At 41.8% G+C, this 25,208-nt stretch overlaps 1 protein-coding gene across 2 annotated transcripts in view; it reads left to right on the top strand.

The window, feature by feature from the left end:
• SYTL5 (synaptotagmin like 5) overlaps nt 1-25,208 on the top strand; it is a 167,307-nt gene that overhangs the window by 100,789 nt on the left and 41,310 nt on the right. For both annotated transcript variants that reach the window (XM_059720811.1, XM_019486270.2), the window contains exons 4-9: nt 3,659-3,774; nt 5,200-5,332; nt 9,678-9,803; nt 17,562-17,718; nt 18,907-19,036; nt 23,035-23,141. In XM_059720811.1, the coding sequence (XP_059576794.1) occupies nt 3,659-3,774; nt 5,200-5,332; nt 9,678-9,803; nt 17,562-17,718; nt 18,907-19,036; nt 23,035-23,141 (769 nt within the window). The remainder of the gene's footprint in view (nt 1-3,658; nt 3,775-5,199; nt 5,333-9,677; nt 9,804-17,561; nt 17,719-18,906; nt 19,037-23,034; nt 23,142-25,208) is intronic.

The following is a 25,208-nucleotide window of genomic DNA, read 5'->3' as shown; positions in this document are numbered from 1 at the left end:
TGCTTATTGATCTCCCCTCACTTAAGAAAAGCAAATTCAGCCAAAGTATGGTTAAAGCAGGATATATAAAGCCATCAAGACCTATCCCCTCATAGCTGCCTGAAATTTAATGAAGCTGCTGAACCCAACAGATAAAGCATCCTCTTTTGCTTAGGCAAACCTGAGAATACAGTTTCTACTGGTTACATTGATACAGGCTACATTGAATACCGAGCATTCAGAGGCTTTCAAAAACCTGTTTCACAGATCTTCTGACTAGGACATGCAAGTATGTGTGGTTCCACCAACAATGCCAAACCTATGAAGAAAAAATATAGACTTTGAAGAAGTCACAAGTTTTATTTCCCCCTCTGGACAAGAATGCTTCTCAAACCTACAAATTTCAACATACTTTTAAAAATTATCTGGCTTAACAAATAGACCACCAAACGAAGCTAATTCTTAATCTTAGTCTAGAAAAGACATTGCATTTGTCCCTGGACAAGTTGTGCCTGGGTTTGTCCTGGACCAGAAATACTTCAGGATGGGCATGTACACGCTTCACCAGGGGTGGGCAAAATGCGGCCCGGGGGCCAGATGCAGCCTGCCAGGCCATTCTATCCAGTCCACAGGGCCCCTAAAAATTTAGAAAATTAATATTTAATTGCCCTGGGCTGCCTGTCATGCGGCCCTCAATTACTTGCCAAAACTCAGTAAGCAGCCCTCTGCCCAAAATAATTGTCCGCCCCTGTGCTTCACCCTTCTAACCAGGGTTTAGTGAGTGGCTGAATGCATTGCCGCTTTTCTCTAGCTCTACAGTTCTCAGGCAATTACTAGAATACATTCTTGAATAGGAAAGGGTTATGGAAATACAACCTTTGCTGGTTGAATAAATCCTTAGTTCTCTCAAGTGTCCATGTTTGTACACCAACCTGATGACTTTTTAAAATAAAAGTTATAGTTGTCTAAACAAAATATTAATGTTTACAAAACCAATCTTCAAAGTTGCCATATGGATTCCTTTTGAAACATTTTCAACTGGTAGCATCTGTCTAAGTTATGTGCCTGGCTAAAGCTCAAAACTAGGAAACTTTGTCAAAATTACTGTTCTGCAAAACATTGTCCCCCTCCCCCCTCTAGCACATAAAAGGATTTTCAACTCTCCCACCCAATGCAGGCATCAAAGCAACCCCATTCAGCACTGTTATTTTCTATAAGATAGGTTTTTATGCTAATTGCTAGTTTTACAATTGCAAATAGCAGTAAATGGGTTCATTATGCTTAAGTATTGTTTCTTCCACTGTGTAAAAATGGGTGGCTAAAAGCATTACCCAGTGAGTATTCACTCAAAATAAAATCACTTTAGCTTCATTTTGCACTGTTTTGTGCTTGAGTCCCATGACATTGCAGCAAACAAGCTTACTAGCTTGGTTACAGGGACAGCAATTTTCTTCGGCTAGCCAGTTTTTGGGATACAGAATTTCCTAGCCTGAATCTAGGGCACCAGCTGTACCTTGTACAAATTTGCCTCTAGGTTTAGAAGAAATAGTCTGACTTGTTTCATAATCTTTTACAACTCCTACAAAGTTAGATTTTCTATGACTTGCATGTATTCACTAACATACATGAAAAGGAGAATCATATTTAGTTTTTAGGAGGATAAATGTTATTACAAATGTTTGTGGGGAACCTGTCAGTACTCCTTACTCAGGTAAAGCTCCACATGATTTAAAGGAGAGATTTTCCTAGGTATAAGGCATAAAGAGGGCCCTGTGATCAGTGATGGTTCGTATCAAATCAGTTCTCACCTAGTTAGGGAATATGCATGTTTGAGCGCTACTATTATAGATTTAAAAAAATCAAAGTCCAAAAGAAATCAAAATGTCTGCAAATGTAATAGTAAAAGCTTATTGCCTTATCTTGCTTTTGTAATCTGATGACAATGAAAAGCAATTCATAGGAATAGGTCAATCCAGAAAACTTCATGTCCACTCAAATGTTTTAACAATAATTTTTAAAGCTCATATACTCTTATTTTATTAGAGAACGTGTAAGCTTGGATTAACAGAAAAGACTATTTTCATCTGGGTGCAACAATGATTATGTATTTTTGTTACATATGGCATGCTTTTCTTCACTTGGAGCAGAAGGTGTTGAGGTTTATATTGGTCCATCACAACACCTCTGTGAGATCTTGTGGTATAATTTTCCCTCAATTTTTAATCTGGGGACCTGTGGCAGAGAGAAATGAAGATCCAAATCATCCACTAATTTTTGGGTGCTCAATTTGTAACATCTAGTGTTAGGTTGCCGTGTACTTAGCATTTACATAAAGCACTTTATATGTTCATACCACAACTCTGATAAACTTCAGTTGAGTGCTTAGTACTTGTGTAAATATGACCTAAGATTTCCCACTGGGTATCCAGAAAATATTAAACCAAAAAAGCTACATTTGGCCACTAAGGACACATACAGACATTCAGGGAGGTTAGTGAGAGGTTAGATTACAGTAAAAACGGCCACCCGATCTAACTTAGTTCACCCAGGTGTGGACGATACAGTTAGGGCACTGACACAAGTAACATTTTGTTGCATGATCAGCCAATGACAGTGCTCTACAGCTGTGCCCTTACAGAAAAATACAGCTGCAGAGCACTTTAAAAGAGCCCGATCCTGCAACAATCTGAACCCTCATTACACGAGGGTTCAGATGAAGACGCTTCAAAGTGGAGCCTGCTGACCCCTTCTTCAGTCCCCACCTGCCAATCTCCAGGCTCCCCCTGTAGACCCCACTTGCCTTCCCTCTGCAATCCCCCCTGAAGATCCCTCTTCTCCTCCCAATCTCCTATCCTCCCCACATACCCCACTTGCTCCACCAATCCTCCCAGGCTCCCCACAGCCCCCCAGTCCCAATTTATTTTAGATCAGATGGCAATTTTTAATTCAATCTGACCTCCCCCTAACTTTCCCAAATGTCTGTGTGTACCCTAAGGGGCAGTATTACATGGGCAATTTGTGGTACAGGCAGAGATATAATACAGTTTTCTTAGGGCAGAAAAAAACATCCTTTCTTTTCCTACACTCTCCTTTCTTATTCACTATTCATCTCCCAACTTCTGCAGTAAAGGAGGAAGGGCCCTGGATAACAGGTTCTGGAGGGGGTATGAGTCTGCTCTTATGCCCACAGTTCTTCCTCTGCTCCTAGCTGTTAATGCGCTTTTTCAACAAACACAAAATATGCTTGTTTTAAATTGGTTTTGGTCAATATATTAATCTAAAAGCTGAAAATATTTTATGTAAAACTCATTAACCTCCACCCCCCGCCCCCCCCCCCCCAAAAAAAAACCCCAAAAAAACCTCTTAACCAAAATTTTTGGATTTCCAGGTTGGTTTTTTTTCTGAGAACTGAAAATTTTAAATTTATTCAAAAAGTCATTAATTCAAGAACTATTAATCATACTTGGGAAGGGGAGCATTTTGACACTTTCTGCTCTGTTATGCTATGTTAGGTTTTACAATCAGGATTTGATCGTTTACTTTTATTGTGCAAGCATGATTCATAGCTGTATGTGTGTGATGGCATATGACAACCTTAGCACTCAAGAAACAGTTTTGACTGGTTGGATCAGCTAAGATGTGCACATCTGCTTTTTTTTTCTTTTCTTTTCCGTTATAGACAACTAAGGATAGTGACAGGGGAATGGTTTTTTGAAGAGAGGGCCAAGCGCTACAAGCAGTCCAACATCCTTGGAACTGATGTTGTCAGACAGTCCATCCTACGCAAGGTCCCAGGTAATAATAAGAACATAAAATTAAATTGTCCACTGAAATATTATGCTTGTTGTAAAAATATTTTAATAATTCTGGGTTTTATCTTTCCTGCTATAGAATGCATTATCATCTTTCTGGATTTTAATAGTAATTTTATACTAGCCCTTGTGTGTGTTTATGTGCTTAGTGAATTGCTAGTATCGTAAATAAGAAAATCAAGATGTAGGCACAAAATGAAATATATATATATATATATATATATATATATATATATATATATATATATATATGCTTTCCCTGAAGAGATTAGTTTTACAATCTGAACAGAAGCTTTTAGTCCAAGCAAATGTATTTAATAGCAAACTAAATTCCTAATTCGTGATATAGGGTCTTGGGTGTACAGAAAGCTCTAGGAGCCTACCATTCACCTTTGTAACTATTTTATTTTACCTTATTTCTTCATGTTAGTCATGGAACTCAAGTTGTAATTCTCGGTAGTCGAGTTCTTTACTCTGCATGGGGAAAGAGTCAAACAAACAAACCAAAAAACCCAACCTACTAAATTCTAGGCTGTGTTTTCTAGATCACAAGCTGTATCCCAGCTTACTGGAACCTATTCATCCTGAGGCTACATCTCAAATTTCTTTGACCTATCCATATACAACCTATTTCATGTACACTGTTACACATGAACAAAATTGTCTGCTTGGCTGATACATCCCAAACAGACCTGTTTCATTCTTCAGAACTGCGCGCGTGCTTAACCCCTTCTTCCCGGCTGTCATCTCAGTACACTCAATGTTCACAGTTTTTATCATATTCAGTGGCTAGGTTGGAGTAACGAAGTATATATAGGAAAAGGGGCAGTCACTGCCACTGTAAAAATATTCACTATAATATTTTACTTGACAAACTGCTGACCTTCCTGGTACATAAAATCATCAACCAACATACATCTAAGGTTCCTGGTTTTTTGTGTTTAAATTATGCAACATCTCAAGGTGCATAATTGTTTGTTGCCGTATATTTTGTAGATGTATAATTAGAAGAAAAAGGGAAATAATATGTTAAGCCTTTTCCCCCACATCATCTTCCTAGCTAAAAAAAAATAATTGCAGAAATTCTCTCTCATGTAACAAAGTAATATTTTTAAGCTGAAAAATTGAATTGTGTTGTACAGGTTCATCTTCAAATGATTGGCAACAAATTTGAGACATTAATTCAATAGAAAATTTGAAAAATAAATATTTTGGTGTTGTTAAAATTGAGGTTTTTTAGTGGTTTCTTTATTTGAGAAAGAAACTGAGCTGTGGAAAAAACGGGTTTTGGGTTAATCTTAACAACTTTTTAAGTAGTTAAAACACAAGCTCAGCTTATGTTGGCTGTGTATTTAGTATACACTATCTAAATTTCTCTACAATAATTATATATTTTTTCCAACTGAAGATACAGTTCCCAGTAAGGATGAAGGAGGAATGTCTAAAGGTCAAGCAGAAGAGAACATGCAGAATGGGCCTGATATATCAGCTTCTTCAACGAGCACAGGGAAATCACTCTTCAGTGGACCCAGAAAGATAGGGTAAAGCCTTGACTTTGGAAACTGATAAATCAGAGTACAGCTGCCTCTCATCAGAAGGATTTCTTTTACATCTCTCCAGCCACTCTTCAACTTTCCATATCTGACCAGAACCTCCTAGGGTTGGAAAAAATCAGCTTGCAAGTACTTGCTATAATTAAACCCCTAGGAAATGAAGTAGTAATTATATTTTTGGTAAACAAGGAAACTTAACTGTTGAATGTTCCTTGTGAGGGAGTAACACATTCAGTGTGTCAGTAAAATGATCATTTTGAGGATTAGTTTGTGCTTTCTCTCAAGGGCTTCTATGCAAAATTTGTTCAGTTTACAGGTTAAAATGATTTCTCCTTATTCCCAACTGCTAACTCTATACATTCACTTTGGGATCAGAAAATGTATTCTTTTCTTTTACTCATGGTCTTCATTAGGTAAAATTATGTTATGCACATTATGACTTCACTGACATCTGTACACCCTTCCATGAGGCTATCCCCTCAGTAACGTATAAGGCATTGGGGATACACAGGTGTTACTGGACTTAAATTGATGATGATGCATGAGAAGTAAAGAACCCAGATTAGCCTTCATACCCTGGAGCTGAGTTAACCAGGTTGGCAGTTAGAAAAACAGGATTTTTTTTCAACTTTTCAAATTGTTTTTGGTAACCCAAAAATAATATTAATGTGTAATACAGACCCCTACAGAGATCCTTTGCAAGAAAAGAACTCCCTTAAGAATCTGGGAATTACCAGTGACTGTGAAACTACCCACTTGTATGTTCAGCATATAGACTAGATAAATTATAAGGACAGTAGGGGTCAAATGATTAGAGGGGAAAACTCAACTGCTGCTAGGTGTTTAGTATAGAATGTGTTGAATCAATCACTTAGAAAATTTACTTGACCTCCTTTGGCCTGCTTAACATTGAACAAAAGGAGCAACTTTTGCTGCTTCTGAGCATTCCTGTTAAGATGAAGGTGGTACAGCCTCAGAAAGGTTGTAATAACAGTTGAATGTAATTACAGTTCAGGTGATATGGAAAATTTGTCTCTGTAGGTGAGTTGATGCTTGGAGCACTTACTATTCATGTTGTGAACGCTCTTCAAAAGTACAAGTACAACTGGAGCTAGATCCAATTAAGGATTTAAGTGACTAAAAATTAGATGTTTCTGTATCCAACATTTAGGTGCCTGGGCCTGAATACTCAGAAGTATTTATTTACTTAACTCCTTTTTAGGGGACTAATGCTCATATATTTTACTGAGGTTTTATTTTAAAGGACCTGCAACTGTACCTAAACATACTTGGAATCTTAATATACAGATCATGTCAGACACTTGTGAATGATATTAGCAATATGCTGTAGCATTCTGGCCAGCAGAATGGTCTGCAGTAACCTAACCAAATCCTTTTTTGAATTCATCTTGAAAATTCAATTATCAGAGTTTCTTCTATAGGAAACTACCAGTAGTTGACTATCATCTTTTTGCCTGTTTCATTTATCTGTATCCCAGGTGAAATATTCCTCTCAATGGGAAGATGGAAATGAAATAGCATGGTGCTGTATTTTCTCACATACCACACTCCCCCGAATAAAACACACACCTTGGTTTTGGGACACAGTGGGTGCATCTACCCGAGATGATTACTGTAGACTAATTAGCTCTGTAGTAAACATCTTGCGTGGACACATGCACCCCTATTAGGGCACAGGAAACTAATCATCTCTGCAGCAGGGGAGTACTTGTAAATAAAAGTACTATCCTGCTATGGAGTTTTTTTACTCTGTAGCACTATGTGTGTAGACACTGACACAGGTGGCTAGGGCGTGTGGGTTTCATAGTTTCATAGTAGCTAGGGTCGGGAGGGACCTGAACAGATCATCTAGCCTGACCCCCTGCCACAGGCAGGAATGAATGCTGGGTTCACAAGACCCCAGACAGGTGATCATCCAACCTCCTCTTGAATATGTCCAAGGTAGGGGCAAGGACCACTTCCCTGGGAAGTTGGTTCCAGATTTTGGCCACCCTAACTATAAAATATTGCCTTCTGATCTCCAACCTAAACCTATTCTCCATCAGCTTATGACCATTGTTCCTCATCACCCCAGGTGGTGCTGGGGAGAAAAGAGCTCTACCTATTTGCTGTTGATCCCCCTTGATGAGCTTGTAGGCAGCCACCAGGTCCCCCCTCAGCCTCCTCTCACTGAGGCTGAACAGGTTCAGGTTCTTCAGTCTCTCCTCGTAGGGCCTGTCCTGCTGCCCTCTTACCAAGCGGGTGGCTCTCCTCTGAACCCTGTCCAACCTGCCTGGGTGATTCAGTGCAGGGGCTGCATGCTGGCTAGCCATACACTGGAGCACCCTCATGCCCCAGCCAGCCCCTCTGCACCACATTGAGCCAGGTTGGAGCAGCCTAGGACTGGCAGGCTGATGCCCCAGGCCCTGTGCCACCTGGGGCTACTCTGACCTGGCTCAACATGATGCGGTCCTGGGAACACATGCAAATACAGCACCTGAGAGCAATAAACTCCAGCCCAATTTATTGCTTCACCTTAATAGCACATGTAGGCACACCCAGAATGTAGCAGAAAAGCTTTTTGCAGTCTTGTCCCGGAGCTGGATTTTTCATGGAGGGGCTAGCTTCTTTCTGGGACAGGAAGCAGGAAAGATAAAGTCTAGAATTAACCTTTGCATAGCAACTCTCAAATTGAAAAGTCTGGCTACCTATTTGGCTGCTCAGCCAAAAACTGTTGCCAATTTGGGAATGCGTGTGAAAGGGTTAACACTGGATGTCACTTCTACTTGCTGCCTGAGGGAGAAGCTGGTAGCTATCTTGCAACACTGCCTCTTAATACTTCTGTTGCAGCAAGGAAAAAAATTAGCTCCCCCCCCCCCCCGCTTAAGGCACATCAACTGTACAGGAGAGATTTTTTGGGAAAAGGCATGTATTGCATGCAAACAAATATGGTGTATAAGAGTCTGACTCACTGGAGATGAGTGGGCTGGTTGTTCAGTAGTGTTTGCTTCAAAAAGAGATAGATTTATGTCATTAAAAAGGCCCAAAGTCAGGCTGATCATTCTACCTCTAGCCATGAGGTATCCAGGTAGTTAAAATGAAGAAAACATATATTTACAATGCATTGCCCTGTCTTAGGAGCAGCATGAAACAAACAAACAAACAAACAAGAAGTAGCTTTAACAATAACCCTCTTGAAAACTGAGGAGGGGTTTCATATGATCAAGTGTAGTTGAGCTGCTCTTGTGAAAAAAACAAAACAAAACTGAAGCACCTGAACTTTTCATCAGAGGTGCATCATTGAAAGCCCTAAAATGAGAATATCTATGGGGGGGCCAGAAGAGAAAAATGAGGAATATTACTGCGCCATTTTGGGTCCCTCTGTACTTTGGACTATTTCTGTCACTGAATATGGGAGATTGCTCTGATCTTGCTGTTATTAAGATGAAAGCTCTTACTATAATTACCACATGAAAGAATTTACTCAGTTTTTTTTCAAGAGCCATGAGAACAATTCGACTGATTAGAGCAAAACAGCTAATGGAGTCTGAATAGTCTACATCAGCAAATTACCCAGCGTGTCTTTTTCTTCTATGCTTCTATGTCTGGCAAGGCCATAGCTTGAAAATTACTTATAGATGGAAAGGTGTATACAACATGCATTTGTTAATAGTGTGGTTAATGTTATTTGTTGTGATGTATTGGTTTACGGTTTAGGCAGGAAGTGTTTACACCTGATGAGCTGATGAACAGCTGACCCTGCCCTGCCTCCAACTTTGTCCACATTATACAACAGCAGGACCAATGCTGCCAAGGTCTTTGCTAGTCTTTACCCCTTCTCTGTCTACTGGAGGCAGCTAGAAGATATCTGTGAAGTATTAGGCCCCAGTAGATTCAGTAGTTGTCCCTGTGACTGATTCAGCAGGGTAGCTTGGCACCCTCAGAACCAGTGTTTGTGTTCCCTATATCAAAGTAGCAACAGTAGCTAAATGTTCCTCTGCGCCCTGCTACACTTCCAAATTAAAACTGGATAGGAACCAGCTATAAAGTTGTTACACCTTTTCAAGCACTGGTGTTGTAGCAGTTTTGCTCTTTTTAGAGCTGAACAGTCATTTTTATGATGTAATAATTACTCTGCACATGTGACTGGTCTAAATTTCTTATGCGATTAACCAGTTAATTATGAGATAATTGCTTTGTACTTGTGGCTGGTCTTATTTTTCATGTGTGGCTGGTCTAAATATATAGCATGATTAACCAGTAATATACGTAAAATGTAGCAGGGGCCTCTGTTTTGCATTTCCATCCTGTTTTGTTATTCTCTGTTAAATAGGAGGGTCCTCAGGGCAGTAACCAAAGGAGAAATTGCAATTGGGAAATCTGACAATGGAAGAAACATCAATTCAGCAGCTGAAACCCAAAGTCTGCATAATGACAAGCCTACTCCTTATTCAGACAGGTAAGGAACAGAACAATCTGATGATAATTCAGTAATAGCTTGAGCCTTCAGTTCCTTCACAGTCTTGTGAACTACTTTGCACCCTTCTTGAGTCCTGAGTGTCAGGACTGGCTGACACACAGGATTTTTCTCTCATGGAAATATTGTCCCCTTTTTGCTCAAAAACAACTTGTGATCAGCAGGGATCCTGGTTTTCTCTGTTAAAGAAAAATCCTCAATTTTTTAATTTGCCCCCCTCCTCCCCCCATCCACATTTTTCCATGAATAAGATTAAACAGCACATATGTATATGTATAGTAGTGTTTCATCCTGATCATGGAAAAATGTGGATTTGGATTAGTTTTTTTAATCCAAAAATTGGGGATTTTTTTATCGGAGAAAACCAGGATCCCTGGTGATCAGCCACACTCAGGAGCTTTCCAAACTGAGTCCTTAATACACAAATGTGAATTTACTTGACAAAAAATCAGTTGTAAAATGTTTCACAGCCTCCCATGTCTTTTCATGATGATAATTCTGATCATTTTTAATACAATTCTTTGAGCAGTTTTTCCTGGAGTAATGACTAGTGGTATGCGAAGCAGATCCTATTTGATTTAGATTCTGCCTGAATTGGGGACAGTGTTTTGATTTGTTAATTCAGATCACTGACCCTGATTTGATTCGGCTGAATCTGAAGAGTCAATGCTAATTTGGAGAATCAGCGATTCAGACGTAGACACAGCTTTAAATGTTTTTTCTACATACCTTGAGGTACCAGTGCGGCTTGTGATTGCTGTGATGCTGGGGTGCATGGAGCATCCCACAGGAGTGTTGGGGGGCCCTGTGTGCTCAGTGGCGAACCCAGTAGCGGACCAGAAGAACTTCTGCGATTGGCTGCAGGGGGACCCCAGGTGTCCTCCCAGGCCCAGGAAGCACTAGTCACTGAGCCAGGGGAGCGCAGCGAGGCTCCTCTGTGCTCCCTGGCAGATCTGGAAGTGGACCGGAAGTGCTTCTGGTCCACTTCTGGGTGTGCTGTCGAGCATGCTGGGGAGCCCCCTGCACTTCTGTGGGACACTCCATGCGCCCCAGCATCGCAGTGTTCACGAGCCACCTGCTACCTAGAGGTGTGTGTAAAAAAACAAAACAAACCAACAAACAAAAAAACAAACAAAAAAAACCAAACAAAAAACAATTAAAGCTGTCTCTGTGTCCAAATCTCTCTGAATCGATTTGGAGGGTTCCAATTCAATTCAGAGAGATTAAAAGGTCCTCTGATTCGATTCAGGTTCAGAGATTTCGCCATTGAATTGAATTGAATCAGGGACCGAAGCTTTGCATGGCCCTAGTAATGATCCTGTATTGCTATTTATAAACAATACTTTTGGGAGTATGTAACAATCAGAATTTAAGTAATTGATATATACTACCTCTCTTACTCAGTTTGAGTAAGAGAAGGCTGGGAGGTCACCTGATAGCTGCTTACATGTACACCAAGGGTGAGCACCAAGACTTAGGTGAGCATCTCTTCAGGAAAGCATCTCAAGGGAGGACAAGGACCAATGGACATAAGCTTGTAGAGGGTTAATTCAGGCTAGATGTAAGGAAGAACTTCTCTGTAAGGGTTGCCAGAATCTGGAACACACTCCCAGCAGAGGTGGTGCAGGTACTGTCCTTGGAGATGTTCAAGAGGAGGCTGGACAGGCACCTTGTTGAGCTTGTCTGAGCCCAATAACTTCCTACCCATGGCAGGGGACCGAACATGATGATCTTACAGATCCCTTCTGGTTCTACAATTCTGTGATTTTACCTTTCTCCTCCTTTTTATCTGATAATTTATTTTGGACATAGACCAGTTTTCTTTGCTGAGTGCTCATTGTTTCATCTACCTGGGAATTTTACAGTCTGGATTGAAATATAGTCTATCTTCATTCTGTCTGCAAACAGAAAGTTCTAATATTAAATAGCAATATTCCTTGTTTTGAAACAGATTTACAATAAGGACACCTAAATGGTTATTTTTCCTTATTTTCTGGAGGTGAAAATGGTATGTCAATGGAGATGAAACTATGAATTTTGATAGAACTGGCTGTTTGTTTTGATGCCTAAAATGAGAGTTAAAATCTTTTAAAAAGCTGGTCCTGGATGATTGGAACGAAAATGAAATAATACTTGTATGCATTCAAGAACAAAGATAACATTCAAAAATAAAACTTCCAAGCTATTAATATTAACATTGATTTGAATCTTTATTGCTTTGGTAGCTTTACAACTGAAAGGTCTTGGTTGAAAAGAATCTAGTGTTGATTAATGAATTATACGTGAGTCTTGTAATTGAAATCTGAAACCTATTTCCTTCCTTGCTTCTGAATTATATTTTAGGCAATAATTATTAATTGTTCTGCAAGACATATAAGGTTGATGCACAGTCTCCCTGAAGATTCAGAACCTGCTTTTATTCACTCTGAAGAGTATGCTGCACAGATCTATCTCACTAGCCAGACAAACACTAAAGCTGTTTCTCATCCAGAAACACAGTTCCATGGTTTCCTTTGGGTAATTGGACATTTTGTACACAGCAGTGATTCATGTCTCGGTGTTTTGTTAGAACAGAATGTGTATTTTTGTTCTTTCCTTTTTATTTTTTATCAGTACTTTTTCTGCTAAATTGGAAGGATTGGGCATGACAGAAAGCTTTGCATTGAAGACCAGGACTATCTTGCTGCTTAGCACAGGTTCTACGTATAGTCTCTGGAGGTTAAGCAAGTAGTAGACTGCAATGGGTTTTTTTTCTTTAGTTTGTTTTTTGTCAGACAGAACAGTCTTTATATTGGGTGTTCAAGGAGTCCTGTGATGAACATCCTACAAAAGTTCAGAGAGATGGATAGGGTGAACTTATCTGTAAATATCTGAACCTTCAAAAAGACTTTATCTGGAAATATCTACCTTTGCCCATCACTACAGCCTCACCCTGCCAAGTTAATGGCCTGTGTCAATAGAGACATTCAAAGCACATGTTGACATATCCGTGTGTTCAGGATGGATACATTATCTTACAACCTGCAGAAACTGAACTTATAAGGCTATGCTCTGTGGAATAGCTAGTAAGCAGAGCTTGCTGTTTTCAGGATGGGATTTTATTCATAGCTTTTTAAATTAAAAAGCACCAATACGCAAACATGAGATTCTGTGATGCATCTACAGTCTACATTATTGTTAATTTAAGAAGGTAAATAGTGATTACTAAAAACAAGATAAAAGATCACTTAATCTTCCTTTGCATCTCTTTGCATTTGAAACAACTTAGAAAAGCATCTTGAGACATCAAGGGTCCTGATTTTTTCTGTATATTCCTTAGTTAGGGTAATTTGGCCTTTGCTTTCAGCATAAGTCTGTAATCCACAAAGTAAATAGGAAAGTGAGAGAGAGGGCACATGCACTTATTCTTTCCAAACAGCTTTGGTTTGGGGGAAGTTGCATTGGGCTTAGAAGCAAAAAGTCATGGGCTTGTCATCCACTGGTTTGTCCCCATCTCCAGCTAACACGTAGGAGGTTGCAAGAGAACATGTCTAGCAAAAATAGCAAAAGGCATTCTTCCCCAAGAGCTCTGGAGGTGTGGTGTAGATGGGTCCAGAGATAGGTGACATAGATGATCAAGGGCTTGGAAGGGAAGTCCTACAAAGAGAGGCTGAAGGAGCTAGGTATGTTCAGCTTGCAGAAAAGGTGCTTAAGAGGGGATGTGATAGCAGTCTTCAAATACTTGAAGGGTTGCTATAAAGAAGAGGGAGAACACCTTTTCTGTCTTGCTGAAGAGAGTAGGATGTGGACCAATGGCTTGAAGTTGCAGCAAAGTAGGTTTAGATTAGATATCTGAAAAACTTCTGCACAGTTAGAATAGACTGCCTAGGGCAGCTGTGGACTTTCCATGACTTTTCCATACATATCAGGATTTTTTATTTTGTTTTGTTTTTTTTTAACCTTCCTCAGAGGCATTGGACATTGGCTACAGCCAAGTCTAGGGATTTTGACTGGGGTGTGCCAGTGCTCCTGCTTGGACTTAAAGCCAGAGGTTCCTGGCTAGGGTCTTGCCCCACTGTTCAGGGTCAGACTGATCGCTATATTTGGGGTCAGGGAGGAACTTTATCCCATGGTCAGATTGGTGTGGACAGTGAGTGGACATGGCCCCTTCCTCTGTAAATGGGGCCATGTCCCTCCACCTGGGATCTCTTGAGCATATGTTAACAACCCTTTACATGAGCAGGATTTTGGCTGTGGTGATCCTCCTACTTGACCTGTGGAAGGTCAGGATTTTATGTCGTGTCAAGGTTGACAGTAGTTTTAATAAGAGATTATATGATGGATTTATAGAAAATGGTTTGGATAGGGATGATCCTGCCTCAGGCTGAGGGTTGGACTCAATGACCTATGAAGGTCCCTTCCAGTCTTGCTGCTCTATGATTCTATGATTCCCAGTGTTTTGCTATTGTCTACTAAATAAACCAGTAAACCAGTGGCAAAATGGGCAGTCTCCCCCTCTGAAACTTGACCCACGTAAGGGTAAAGGAGAAAATAGCCTCATGTGGCAGATGTCTGCGTTGTAGATTTGGATGTCCTGAATCAAAATCCATCTGATGATCCATGTTGGGATTCATGTACCTGCACTTTTTCCATGTTTACCTACTTTTTTTTTTAAACAACTTTTTTTGGGTAACTCAGTGAGAACATCCTTAATCACAGGTTTTGTAATTAAGTCATTACCATTTTTCATTTATGATGTCATGCAATAAAATCCAGGTGCTCTTTTTTTGGTTTTGTCATACAATAGCAGTCTTAAATGCCAATTGGTAGAAGTGTGCATGTCCAACAGCAGCAATAAAGTGCCAGTGACAAAAATTGATCTTAGTTTTCTCCCTTAACTGCAGTGAATCTTTATAGAAGTACATGGGGCAGAACAAGACCAAAAGATTGTGCTTTGACATTTTTTTTTCATAGCAAACGCATAAAGAAATTGAAGTCGTCTCTGGCTCCAGGATTCTTCAAGGCTATAGGACAGGGATGGGCAAAATAAGGCCTGCAGGCCAGATGGAGCCTGCCAGCTGATTGTATCTGGCCACTGGGTGGGTAGCTACAGAGGCTGCAAAGGCATGGGATCTGGCCCACAGGGAGCCAGTGGCTCTGCCTGCTGGGTCATGCCAGGCATGTCTCAGCCCCTTTCAGAGCTTACACAAGCTCCTGCCCTGCGCACCAGAAGCAGCACCGGGTGGGCATTGGCATCAGCTGGGGACATGGCTGGCAGATTCAGAGTGGGAATTGGAGCATCCACCTGGGTCCACAGCTGCTGCTGCTGCATCAGTGCATCAACTGTGGTCCCAGGCAGTCACCCTTACCCCCACTGGGAACTTGCTGGTGGTGTCCGTCAATGGCAGCATCCACAGATGATGCTGGTGCCCACCCAGCACTGCTTTCAGCATGCAAGCAGGTGTAAGCTGTGGACGGGACTGGGACATTGTGGAACACGGTGTGCTGTAGCTGCAGGGATGGTTTGGGTGGGGAGAGGAGAGGGAGAGAAATGTGGCCTGTGAGAGGACACAAAACTCATTAAGTGGCCCTCCAACTAAAATGGCTGCCCACTCCTGCTACAGAACATAGAGGCTATCAGAGGTAGATCCAAGGAGGGGTGAAGTGGTGCGGTTGAACCCCCCTTTGATTGCTGCTCCCCCCAAACTTTAAAACCAAATGCTTGAGAGGGGCAGCCACATGTTTATTCAAGCTGAGACAGACAATCGACTTTATGGCTCACTGTCATCTCCTTGTTTCTTGTTAATCTTCCTGTACTCCACAAGTGTTAACAACCTTATATGCTTTTTAATGCTCTTGATGCTCCACTATTCAAGCTATCCTTTCTTCTGAAACTGTGCTGTCTGTTAGCCATTCCTGGTACTGTCTTTCTTCTATTTCACAGCCCTGCAGACTGTTTTTAGCACTAGCTAAAAGCCTTAACTCATGGGTGATAATATTAACTCAGGTGTAGAAATTGTTTCATGTGACCTTGTATGGGTAATCAAGGAACTTAGAGGCTGTCCCCCTGCTTAATATAAACAGTGTCTTTATTATAGCAGTTTCTTACAGAGTTATTACAGGGCCTACTCTTCTCCCCCAGCTTCTCTAACTCTTGTTTTTTCTGTCTCCTCCCCCTCACTTCGTGTTCCTCCTTCAGACTCTTCCTTACTGCTGCTGCTGGTTTTACCTCTGAGATCCATACATATTGTTACAGAAATGAATGACAATGAAATATCGGTGTCATTGTCAAGGCACTCAAGAAAGCTAGATTTTGTCTTAAGAATCTGTCTGAGAGACATGCATTTAACTATAATGGCTACAGGACTAATGACACAATAACTTCTGACTATTTTTACTCTTTGTTGTGTTTATTTTATTCTGTCAAATAGTTATATAGTTATATTTGTTTTTGCTTTGATCTTAAATGGAGTGATATAATGCTAGTCCTCTCAGCATATCATTAAAGTATCTAGTTTCTCTAACTGAAGAAAAATATGTGTTGTGTTAAACATGATGATATGCCATGCCATCTACATCCAAAATCCTGGATCCATGTATAGCTTTTGCCAGAATATACCATTTTCTTTGTAGTGGGAGAATATTTATGTGTTACATTTATGAGAAGAGAGAGAGATTTTTAGTCACCCAAGTACAGGAGTGGATCTAGGATTTTGAAAAGAGGGATGCAGCAGAAAGCTCAGTGGTCCATGCTCTACATAGTTGAAGGGGTGGGGGGGTTAAAAACCAGTGGCAGAGAGCTTATTTCCTATGCATCAAGACCAAAGCTACAAAGTTAAGGAAGGTGTGATAGCACCATCATGCTCCACTCCACCCCTAGATTTATCCCTACCCACATACTTTGCTCCCCAAATAGAATATGTTCAATCTGAATAAAATACTGAAGTGGAGTCTGTTGTAACAGAATTTGCTAGAGGGATATAAGCTGTCATGCTTAAGAATTTTATTTGCCAGTTCAAGAGTGGTTCTGTTAGGAGTCTCTACTGTGATAAAGGAGTTGTTCAGTGCAATGACTCTGAATGTGATATGATAATGCTAGTTTTGAATCATCAGCATTTTCTCATGAGATAAGTTCCATCCAAGAAATCCCAACTGGCTCTTTTGCTAAGTGACATGCATATTCTGTGTTTTGAACCCCATTTGTTTCTGACAGTTTGTTGACCATCAGATACACTGCCAAAACATGGTATGATTGCACTGGTCATTTAGGTCATAGAGAAATTGTCAGCCAGTTTGGGGTCTGCAGCTATTAGTCAATAGCTAAATGATAGATTATTCTCCCTCCTGAAAGAGAACAGCCAGAAGGCTTGTGAGCAACTTAGCTATGCAGAGCTAGCTGTCTCTTCTGGAGTGCTTGTTGGCACTAGATGAGTCTGCAGAGAAAGCCAGAACCATGGTTATTTTCCTGATAAACTGAGGAGTAAAATGATGGCAAATGTCAACTCTGGGACCACTGCATCAGGTATTTGTTTCTTTACATCTGTTACCCACATGCAGGAAAACAATCTCATGGGTTTATAATAATGCTGTTCACCCACAAAAGGCTTGAATGAAATATTAACAGTTTGAAGATTCATACTTAAAACAATGTAAACAAACAATATTCCTAAGTAGTTCTCACTAATTCTTACCTTTCATGCGCCCAGATCCCTACAGTGCATCATGTATTATTCATATGGTGCATTATTCTCTCTTCCTCAGGGGGAGTACTCTTTCACTGGGTAGTAATGATGCGGAGAGCATACCAGGTAACCTGAAAGGCACAGTGGTTCCAGCAAACCGGAGTAATGTGTCTACTCCAGTTCATCAGAGATCACCAGCACCCAGCACGCGTGGCATGACTCCAGATTACAGCAAGGTGAATGTAGTGATGCTGCCGACTGTACATGTCTCCCCTTCACACATCACCAGCACCATAATCATCCACGTTTTTGTCACTAGTTGCCCTATTGGAGCAGTTTGCAGCTGAGAAACATCAAACTTTCTAATGATAGTTGTTTAATCCTTAATCCCATTGTGATGGAAAATCTCCCATTTTGATAGGACATACCAGATACTAGTACAGTATATCAGCTAGACATGTATAACAGTATAGTTAAAGGAATACACTCCTCTAATGTGGATGTTGGTATCTTTGTAGCTGTTAGGGAAAAGAAAGAGAAAATTTATGCTGATACATGGCACCTGCCTACAAGTATAACTGTAGAGATTTTATATTGGTAAAAGCCACACCCCAACTGAAATAGAGACAGTAGTATGAAAACTTCATGTGGACCAGGCCTATTTAGAATTAGGGAAGATTATAAATGTGCATCGCTTGTCTTCACTTGCAGAATCATCTTTTTAATGCAGTAAAGCAGGTGCGCTTAAACTCTAGCCCATGGGCCAAATATGGCCCACAGAGCCATGGCATCCAGCCCAGGGGGCTCTCCACAGGTTGGGAAATTTGGCAGTGGTGGAACAGTGGCAATTAATACAGCCACCTCTCCATGCTGCCAGATACCTAAACCTGTGTGGTAGATTGGAGCCAGGCTATGCCTCCTCCCCTTGCAGGGCTGGATAAAGGTCAGGCCACATCCCCTTGTCCCCCACATCGCCAAATCAGGGCTGGGCCACACCCCCTTCCCCTGCATGGCTGAATTAGGGTTGAATCATGCCTCCTTTCCCCCTGTGGGGCCAGGCCAGGCCCCCTTCTAACCCATGGCTGGATCAGGGGTCAGCTGCCCCTTGCCCCCTCTGTACAGCTGGATGGGGCCCCACTGCACCTGATGTGGGTGCCAGATCGAGACTACCAGCTGTATCCAGCCTGCAGATGGACTGGGCACTGGCCATCTGGCCCACCAAGCAAAACGTTTGAGCACCACTGCAATAAAGCACAATGGATCCATGATTCCAAGTACAAATATTATTCTGATATTACAAATATTAAAAATCTAACTAACATACTAGCAGAATCTTTTCTATTTACACAAATTAAATTAAAATGGTATGGCCTGAGACTTCCATGTATACTATTTATGGAATATGTATTCTTCTTATTGAGCAGGAAGCTGATTTAGAAAATGGCACTTCTATGTCAGGAAGTGAAAGCATACCTGAAAACTTAGTGAAGAGGCATTGCAGAAAGGCATCTGGAACACCTTCAATAGCAGTTTCTAGGGTTTCTCTCTCATCAGGTAAGTGTTTCCCAGTACTCTGTTCTTCCTGTGAAATTCTTCTCCTTCTACCCTCTGCTCCACTCTTTCTTTCTGGGTTTTCTTTTTAAAGTACATAGTAGGTGATCAGATACAAATGTAGTTAAATTTCTTGTTAATTCTGAAAGTACCAGGGTTGTAAAATGAAAAAGAATACTTTTACTTCTTTTCACATTAGAAAAAGGGTCTTTCTAACTCCATGTAGCATTACAACCATTCTAGCAAATGATTCATTCTAAGAAAAAAATCAGTGGAAGATGTTGTGTTCATTGGCATTTTCTGAAGGTATGGACACATGTACATTTGGAGCCATTTCAAAGGAGGAACATTTCAAAAGGGCAACAGCTGTTACACTCTAATTATTACCCGTGGACAAGCTAGGAACCATATAAATGTAGCAAAACTACTCCAACTTTAATTCTGGAGGAAGCAATGTTAAAATTGGAGCAGTTTTAATGTATTTGATTTGTGTCATTCCTGTCTTGTCCATGCACAACAATTATAATGTAACACCTGCTTCCCTTTTGAAATATCTCGAAATGTACGTGCATCCATACCCTCAGTCAAATGGGTCATAAACCTGACACTTTGTGGTCATTTGCACCTTAATAAAATGGTAGCATTTTGATTTTGATTATGTTTTATACCCACTTATATGGGACCAAATGACCTCAACAACATGAGCCTCTTGGTTGGATTTTGATGCCGCATAACTCTGGCAGAAGGACAGACCTATTGGTTGGGGGGTGCAGATTGTAGGAAGCCAGGAGGGAGATGATATATATGTAACAAACCGTGCTCAGAACCATTTTCCAATAGCTACTGAAGATCACCCTTTTTTAATTGAAACTGAAAAGTCAAGAATCCCTGGATCTTTTCACTCTTCTTGGTCACTCAGTCGTTCTCAAAACCAGCCCTGTTCAGCCTTTCAGATTTACAAGCTAGTCTGGTTCACAGCGGGGCTCAGTCACTCTTGTTTCAGCTGGGGTTAGCCTTTACCAGAAACCTGGTAGCATATCCCACAGAGCTAATCAAAGACGCTGTGTTCTTCACCTTAGATTTTTCTGCTTGAAAGCATCCATGTGTCTTTGAACAGACAGATTACAGCTGTAGGAAGAGGTCTTTTTTACTACTGTTTTCTTTGTATATACAGGGGTTTTCTCCTTCTTGTTATTTCTAAAAATAAAGATTGGGCATTAATGTTTAGCTTCATGTTCCTAAAGCAGATAGGAAAGTGAAGAAACATTTAGGCAGTCTGACAATGGGGGAAGGCATCTACATAGGACAGTGGATCCAGCAGATTTTTTTCTTTCTGGGGGAACTTGAAAGGGGTGACTGGGGACATCCTTCTCTTAAGCCAGCTGTAGCTACAGTTCAGGGGGTGGGGGAGGACTAACTAAATCAAAACTTCCCATGTCTTATCCTGATAAAGAGACTGCCTTTTTCCCACCACATAGGGAAGGAAGCCACATCAGCTGTAACAATTATTTTGGGGAGAGCTAAGGGAATTGCTTCCCCAAAGCATTTGGTATTCTTATATTGTTGGCCTTAAGCTGCTGTGTCAGGGTACAGAGAGACATGCCTGGGACCCAGAGCCTAGAAGCCTGTGCCCATTCACCACACATAAGAAACAACAGTAGCAGACATGGTATTTTTATTATTCATTCAGCCCTGAAACCTGAAGTTATTTGTGGAAGTGAAGTGAAGGGTTACAAGAGTCCCCCTAAACATTTAGGCCTAACTAACTCTAGACCTGCTGTCTACATCCTGGATACTGTGACAGTCCAAGCAGGAGACCCTGCCTCAAAGTCAAAAGCTAGGTGGAGAGTAACCATATGACACTTACATAGTAGAGGTGCACCGATACATTGGTCCAATATCGGATAGGTACTGATATAAAGAAAATTGGCTGTATCGGAAATTGGCCTGATGCAGCCGATAGGTTGGCCGATAAATGCTCATGTGTGCGTGCAGCCGCAGTGCAGCATGCAGGCAGCAAGGAGTAGTGCCTGGTAGCTTGGAGAGCTGCGTGCAGCTGGTAAGTCTAGTGTGGTGGAAGGGGAGGGGGGAGGGAAGAGGTGTAGGGTGGGGGGGGGCAGATCAGTGCCCCCTGCAGTGAGGGAGGGGGAAGGGGCAGGGGCAGGCACTGCCTGGGCAGGGCGAGGTGCGGGACAGAGCCATGGCTCATCGGTGGGAGTGGGCAGCTCCTGCTGCTGCTTGTACCTCTGGAGGGCATGGGGAGGGTAAAGAGGGGAGCTTGTGCTTTCAGATCTGTATGGCGTCCAGCTGTGGGCTGGAGCTGGGGCTGTGCTGGGCTCTTCTCAGCAGGGGTGGGCTCGGGGCGGGGACTACAGAGGGGCCTGCAGCCACCCCAGATTTTGCCATAGCCCTGCTCCCAGTGCCACTGCGTGCCCGGCACAGCCCCGGCTCAACACCCCGCCTCCACACATGTGCCGGGAAGAGCCGGGGCTGTGCCAGGCATGTGGCGGCGGTGGCTCTGGGAGTGGGGCTACAGTGAAATCTGGGATGGCTGCAGCCCCCTTTGTAGCCCCTGTCCCGAGCCTAGCCCCCACCAAGATGTGCCTGGTGCAGCCCTGGCTCTCGCCCACAGCTGCAGCCCACCCGCCTCATGCAGATCTGCATCCCTGTGCCCTCCCAGGGTGTAAGCAGCAGCAGGAGCTGCCTCCCCCTGACGAGCCGCAGCTCCGTCCTGTGCCCTGCCCTGCCCGGGCAGTGCTTGCCCTGCCCCCGCTCCCTCCCTCCCTTACTGCGGGGGATGTTGATCTGTCCCGCCACTCCCCACCCCCCATCCCTCCCCACTCCCTTTCCACCCCAAAGGACTTACTAGCTGCACGCAGCTGTATCGGATATCAGATTGGTATTGGCCAATATGCCTCCTTAAAAATCAGCTATCGGTATCGGCCCCCAAAATCTCTATTGGTGCACCCCTGTTACATAGTGATGGGCTGGTTCAGGAAAGGATTTAGCTGCTATGTGGGGCAGCATGACAAGGCTTTAGAATCATAAGAAAGTAGAGCCAGAAGGACTTGACAACCTCCTGAGATCCCAACTCCCTCCTCGGGATAGGATCATCACTGTTGGAACCAGCCCAGACAAACATTAATTTAATCTACACTTTAAAATTTCCAGTGACAGAGATTCCATGAGCTTTCTAGCTTTAACTTACTTTTCCATTATCCAGCTTTTATTTGGATACCATGGTGCAGCAGTTCTCAACTGTTTTTGGACCTGAGGCACACCTCACTGGACTCGAGACACCCCTCCATAACTGTGAATTGAGTGGCATCCCATTTCAAAAATTCATTAATATATGACAGTGGTTACCTCAATACCAAGGGGCCAGGCAGGGGGGTGAGTGATCTTCCAGGCAGGGATAAGCCTGAGCCTGGATTTACCTGCTTAGCTCCTCATACTTCCTGGCACCCTTCAAGGGATCTGGTAGCACCCCAGAGTGTTACAGCATCCTGGTTGAGAATCACTGCCATGGTGGGCTTCATAACTTAAACAGCCAGAGAGGGGCAGTTTTAATTTCGTTAAGTTTCATTTTTGACTTTGCAGCTGCTTTTATAAGTGGTCATATGGGAAGTGATCATATTTATGATTATACAGTAATCATAAAGTCATCATATTTATTATATAAACTTGCTATGTAAACTTATACATTGCTAAATTGGCTCCCCCCTCTTTTTTTTCCCCCTCCCTTCCCTGCTCTACCTTTTGTTTTCCTAATTTCCACCTATTTACATTTTCACTGACATCTTGTCACATTTTTAGCTTCTTTCATTCCTTGGAGTCTCAAAACAGCGGAGTCTTCTTATGCCTGAAGAAGGGTGATTGCACCTGAAAGCTTGCAAAAACTTTTTTCCAACTACTCAGTTGGTCTAATAAAAGATATCACATCTGCTCAAAGAACCTTGCCTACACTACTGAATGCTTTTGTTTGTCCTTTATTTTTTCAGATCGCAGTAGATCTGAGATAGATTTGAGTGAATCTTTCTCAGAAGGAAATGAAGATACTTTAAGCTTAAGAAGCAAATCTGTACCTGGAGATTTGGACCAGGACCTGGTGAGTTAGAAATGTATTACCACACGTACTAGGAAAAATGTTTTGTGGCTTCTGAAATCAGCATAATAGTTACGTATCTATTTCTTCTCAAGAGAGGACACAGCATTGTATAAAGAGAATTCAAACCTGTATCCAGATTATGCTGGAACTCTTGCAGAATGCAAAACACCACATAATAGAGAAATGTTGAAATATAGACTTATAGGGCTTGATGGGAACTCTGGGATCAAAGTAGAAGGCTGTTGGACTGTTGGGCACACATGTCTTGTGGTGGGATTCTACTGTCCATTAAGAAGATGCATCAGTTTAGTGGATATTTAACAAAAAATAGCTTTGGGCAATATCATCTTCCAGGTGTGATGTGTATGGTTTGATTCCAAAGAATATCCACAGTTAAAGCTCTCTGTCTGTGTTGCATAATACAACAAAGCTCTGGGATTTTTTTTTGATCTATAGATAGATCAAGTCTCATTTGACAACAACACTCATCCAATTTATTATATACACTCCAAATCTTTGCTAATTCTTACTTTTTAAAGGTTAATTTTGATGCTCAGCTACTCACTTTCAAAGATCTTCAACTTTGCCACTCTCTGCTTGTCTATTCTAGTCTTACACTAGCTTGTACTCCATGCCTCTATTCTACAGTACAACCCGGAGTCTTCACAGCTTTAGGTTTCTTATTCCCCTTTCAAAGACAAGGGTTTGCAAAGTAGTTGGCGAGACTTTTACAGCCACAGGTATACAGCCACTGAAGTGTTCAAGTTGTTTGCTGTGGCTTTTATTTCAAAGGGTGCCTCTTCCCCAATCAGCCAGGTAGGACCATTGATGAGCTCTAATGGATCAGAGAAGCAGCATCCTTTGAAATAAAAGCTACAACAAACAGATTAGATGGGTTGCAAACCCCACCCCATGCACAAAGGCTCCAGGTTCTACTATAATATCTACTTTTATATTGCTAATCTCCCCTCACTCTTCAAATGTTCCTTGTCATCTTAGACTGTAAACACATTGGAGCAGGGATTGCTTCTATGTTTGTGCAATACCTACACTGGGGCCCCTTTGGCATTAGTGTGTTATAAATTAATGGTGCCCAACCCATCTAGTTCTGCAGGCCAGGTTAGGGCACAGTGCCAGAGCACAGGCCAGACTGGCATGTGGAGCCACTACCATGCACTGGATGGTGCTCAGAGGGCCGGCCACATGTGCTGAATCAGGCCACAGACCATTCCCATGGCGCCATTTCATTTGGCCTGTGGGCCTCCTCCATGCGTTCACTGCTCCATGGTGTGGAGGAGCAGTGAACATGTTAATGGCTGTGGCTATTAACGCTGCCACTGCTCCCCAACAGCAATCTTTTAGATTCATGGGGAGCCCCACAGGACAGATGACATAGCTCTGAGGGCCGGATCCATTCAAAAAGACTTGCATTGAGCACCATTGTTTTAAATTGTTTTATAGTCAACCAGCCTTTCTAGAAGTTACTTGTGTCCTATATTTATGGGCAGAAATCCATGCTGGAGCCAAGGGATAATTGGACCTACCACGTGCCTTAGGAGTCCTTGTATGAGCTGATGGGGGCGCATTACAGTAACAGTCTTATCATGGGAGATAAAAATTGCGGCCTTATATCATGATTTAGAGTCCCTGGAGGTACTGTGAGAGTCATCAGGCAGGATGAAGAACATTAGAACAAAAATCAGTATTTGCAGACAAGGGCGGTCACATCTTCATTTTTCATGTTTTCTGGGTGTAGTAGCTGGGATATTTCTTGGAAGACCATATTTAATTGTCTATCACTGTTTGGTTGAAACTTGTTACCGCGGGTAATGATGTGGGAGATGCCCCATATATATGTGAAAAGCAAGTTGTGGGTAAGAGCAGATGAGTCAGGTGATTGCCTTACTCCCAGTAGGTTTGTAGGGGTTTTAGTAAAGATGATTAGCAGGGAGAGCAGCTGGAAAATCATAGAGGTATTTTTTTCTTCTTTCATTTCTCTGATTTTTATGATGCTTCTTGATTATAATTACCAGTTAGACTTTATAAAAAAATATATACTTAGAATAT

Source organism: Alligator mississippiensis, chromosome 1, assembly GCF_030867095.1.
Source record: "Alligator mississippiensis isolate rAllMis1 chromosome 1, rAllMis1, whole genome shotgun sequence".
Taxonomy (NCBI): domain Eukaryota; kingdom Metazoa; phylum Chordata; order Crocodylia; family Alligatoridae; genus Alligator; species Alligator mississippiensis.
The sequence above is the reverse complement of the archived record's forward strand: the minus strand, read 5'-3'. Positions and strand labels throughout refer to the sequence as shown.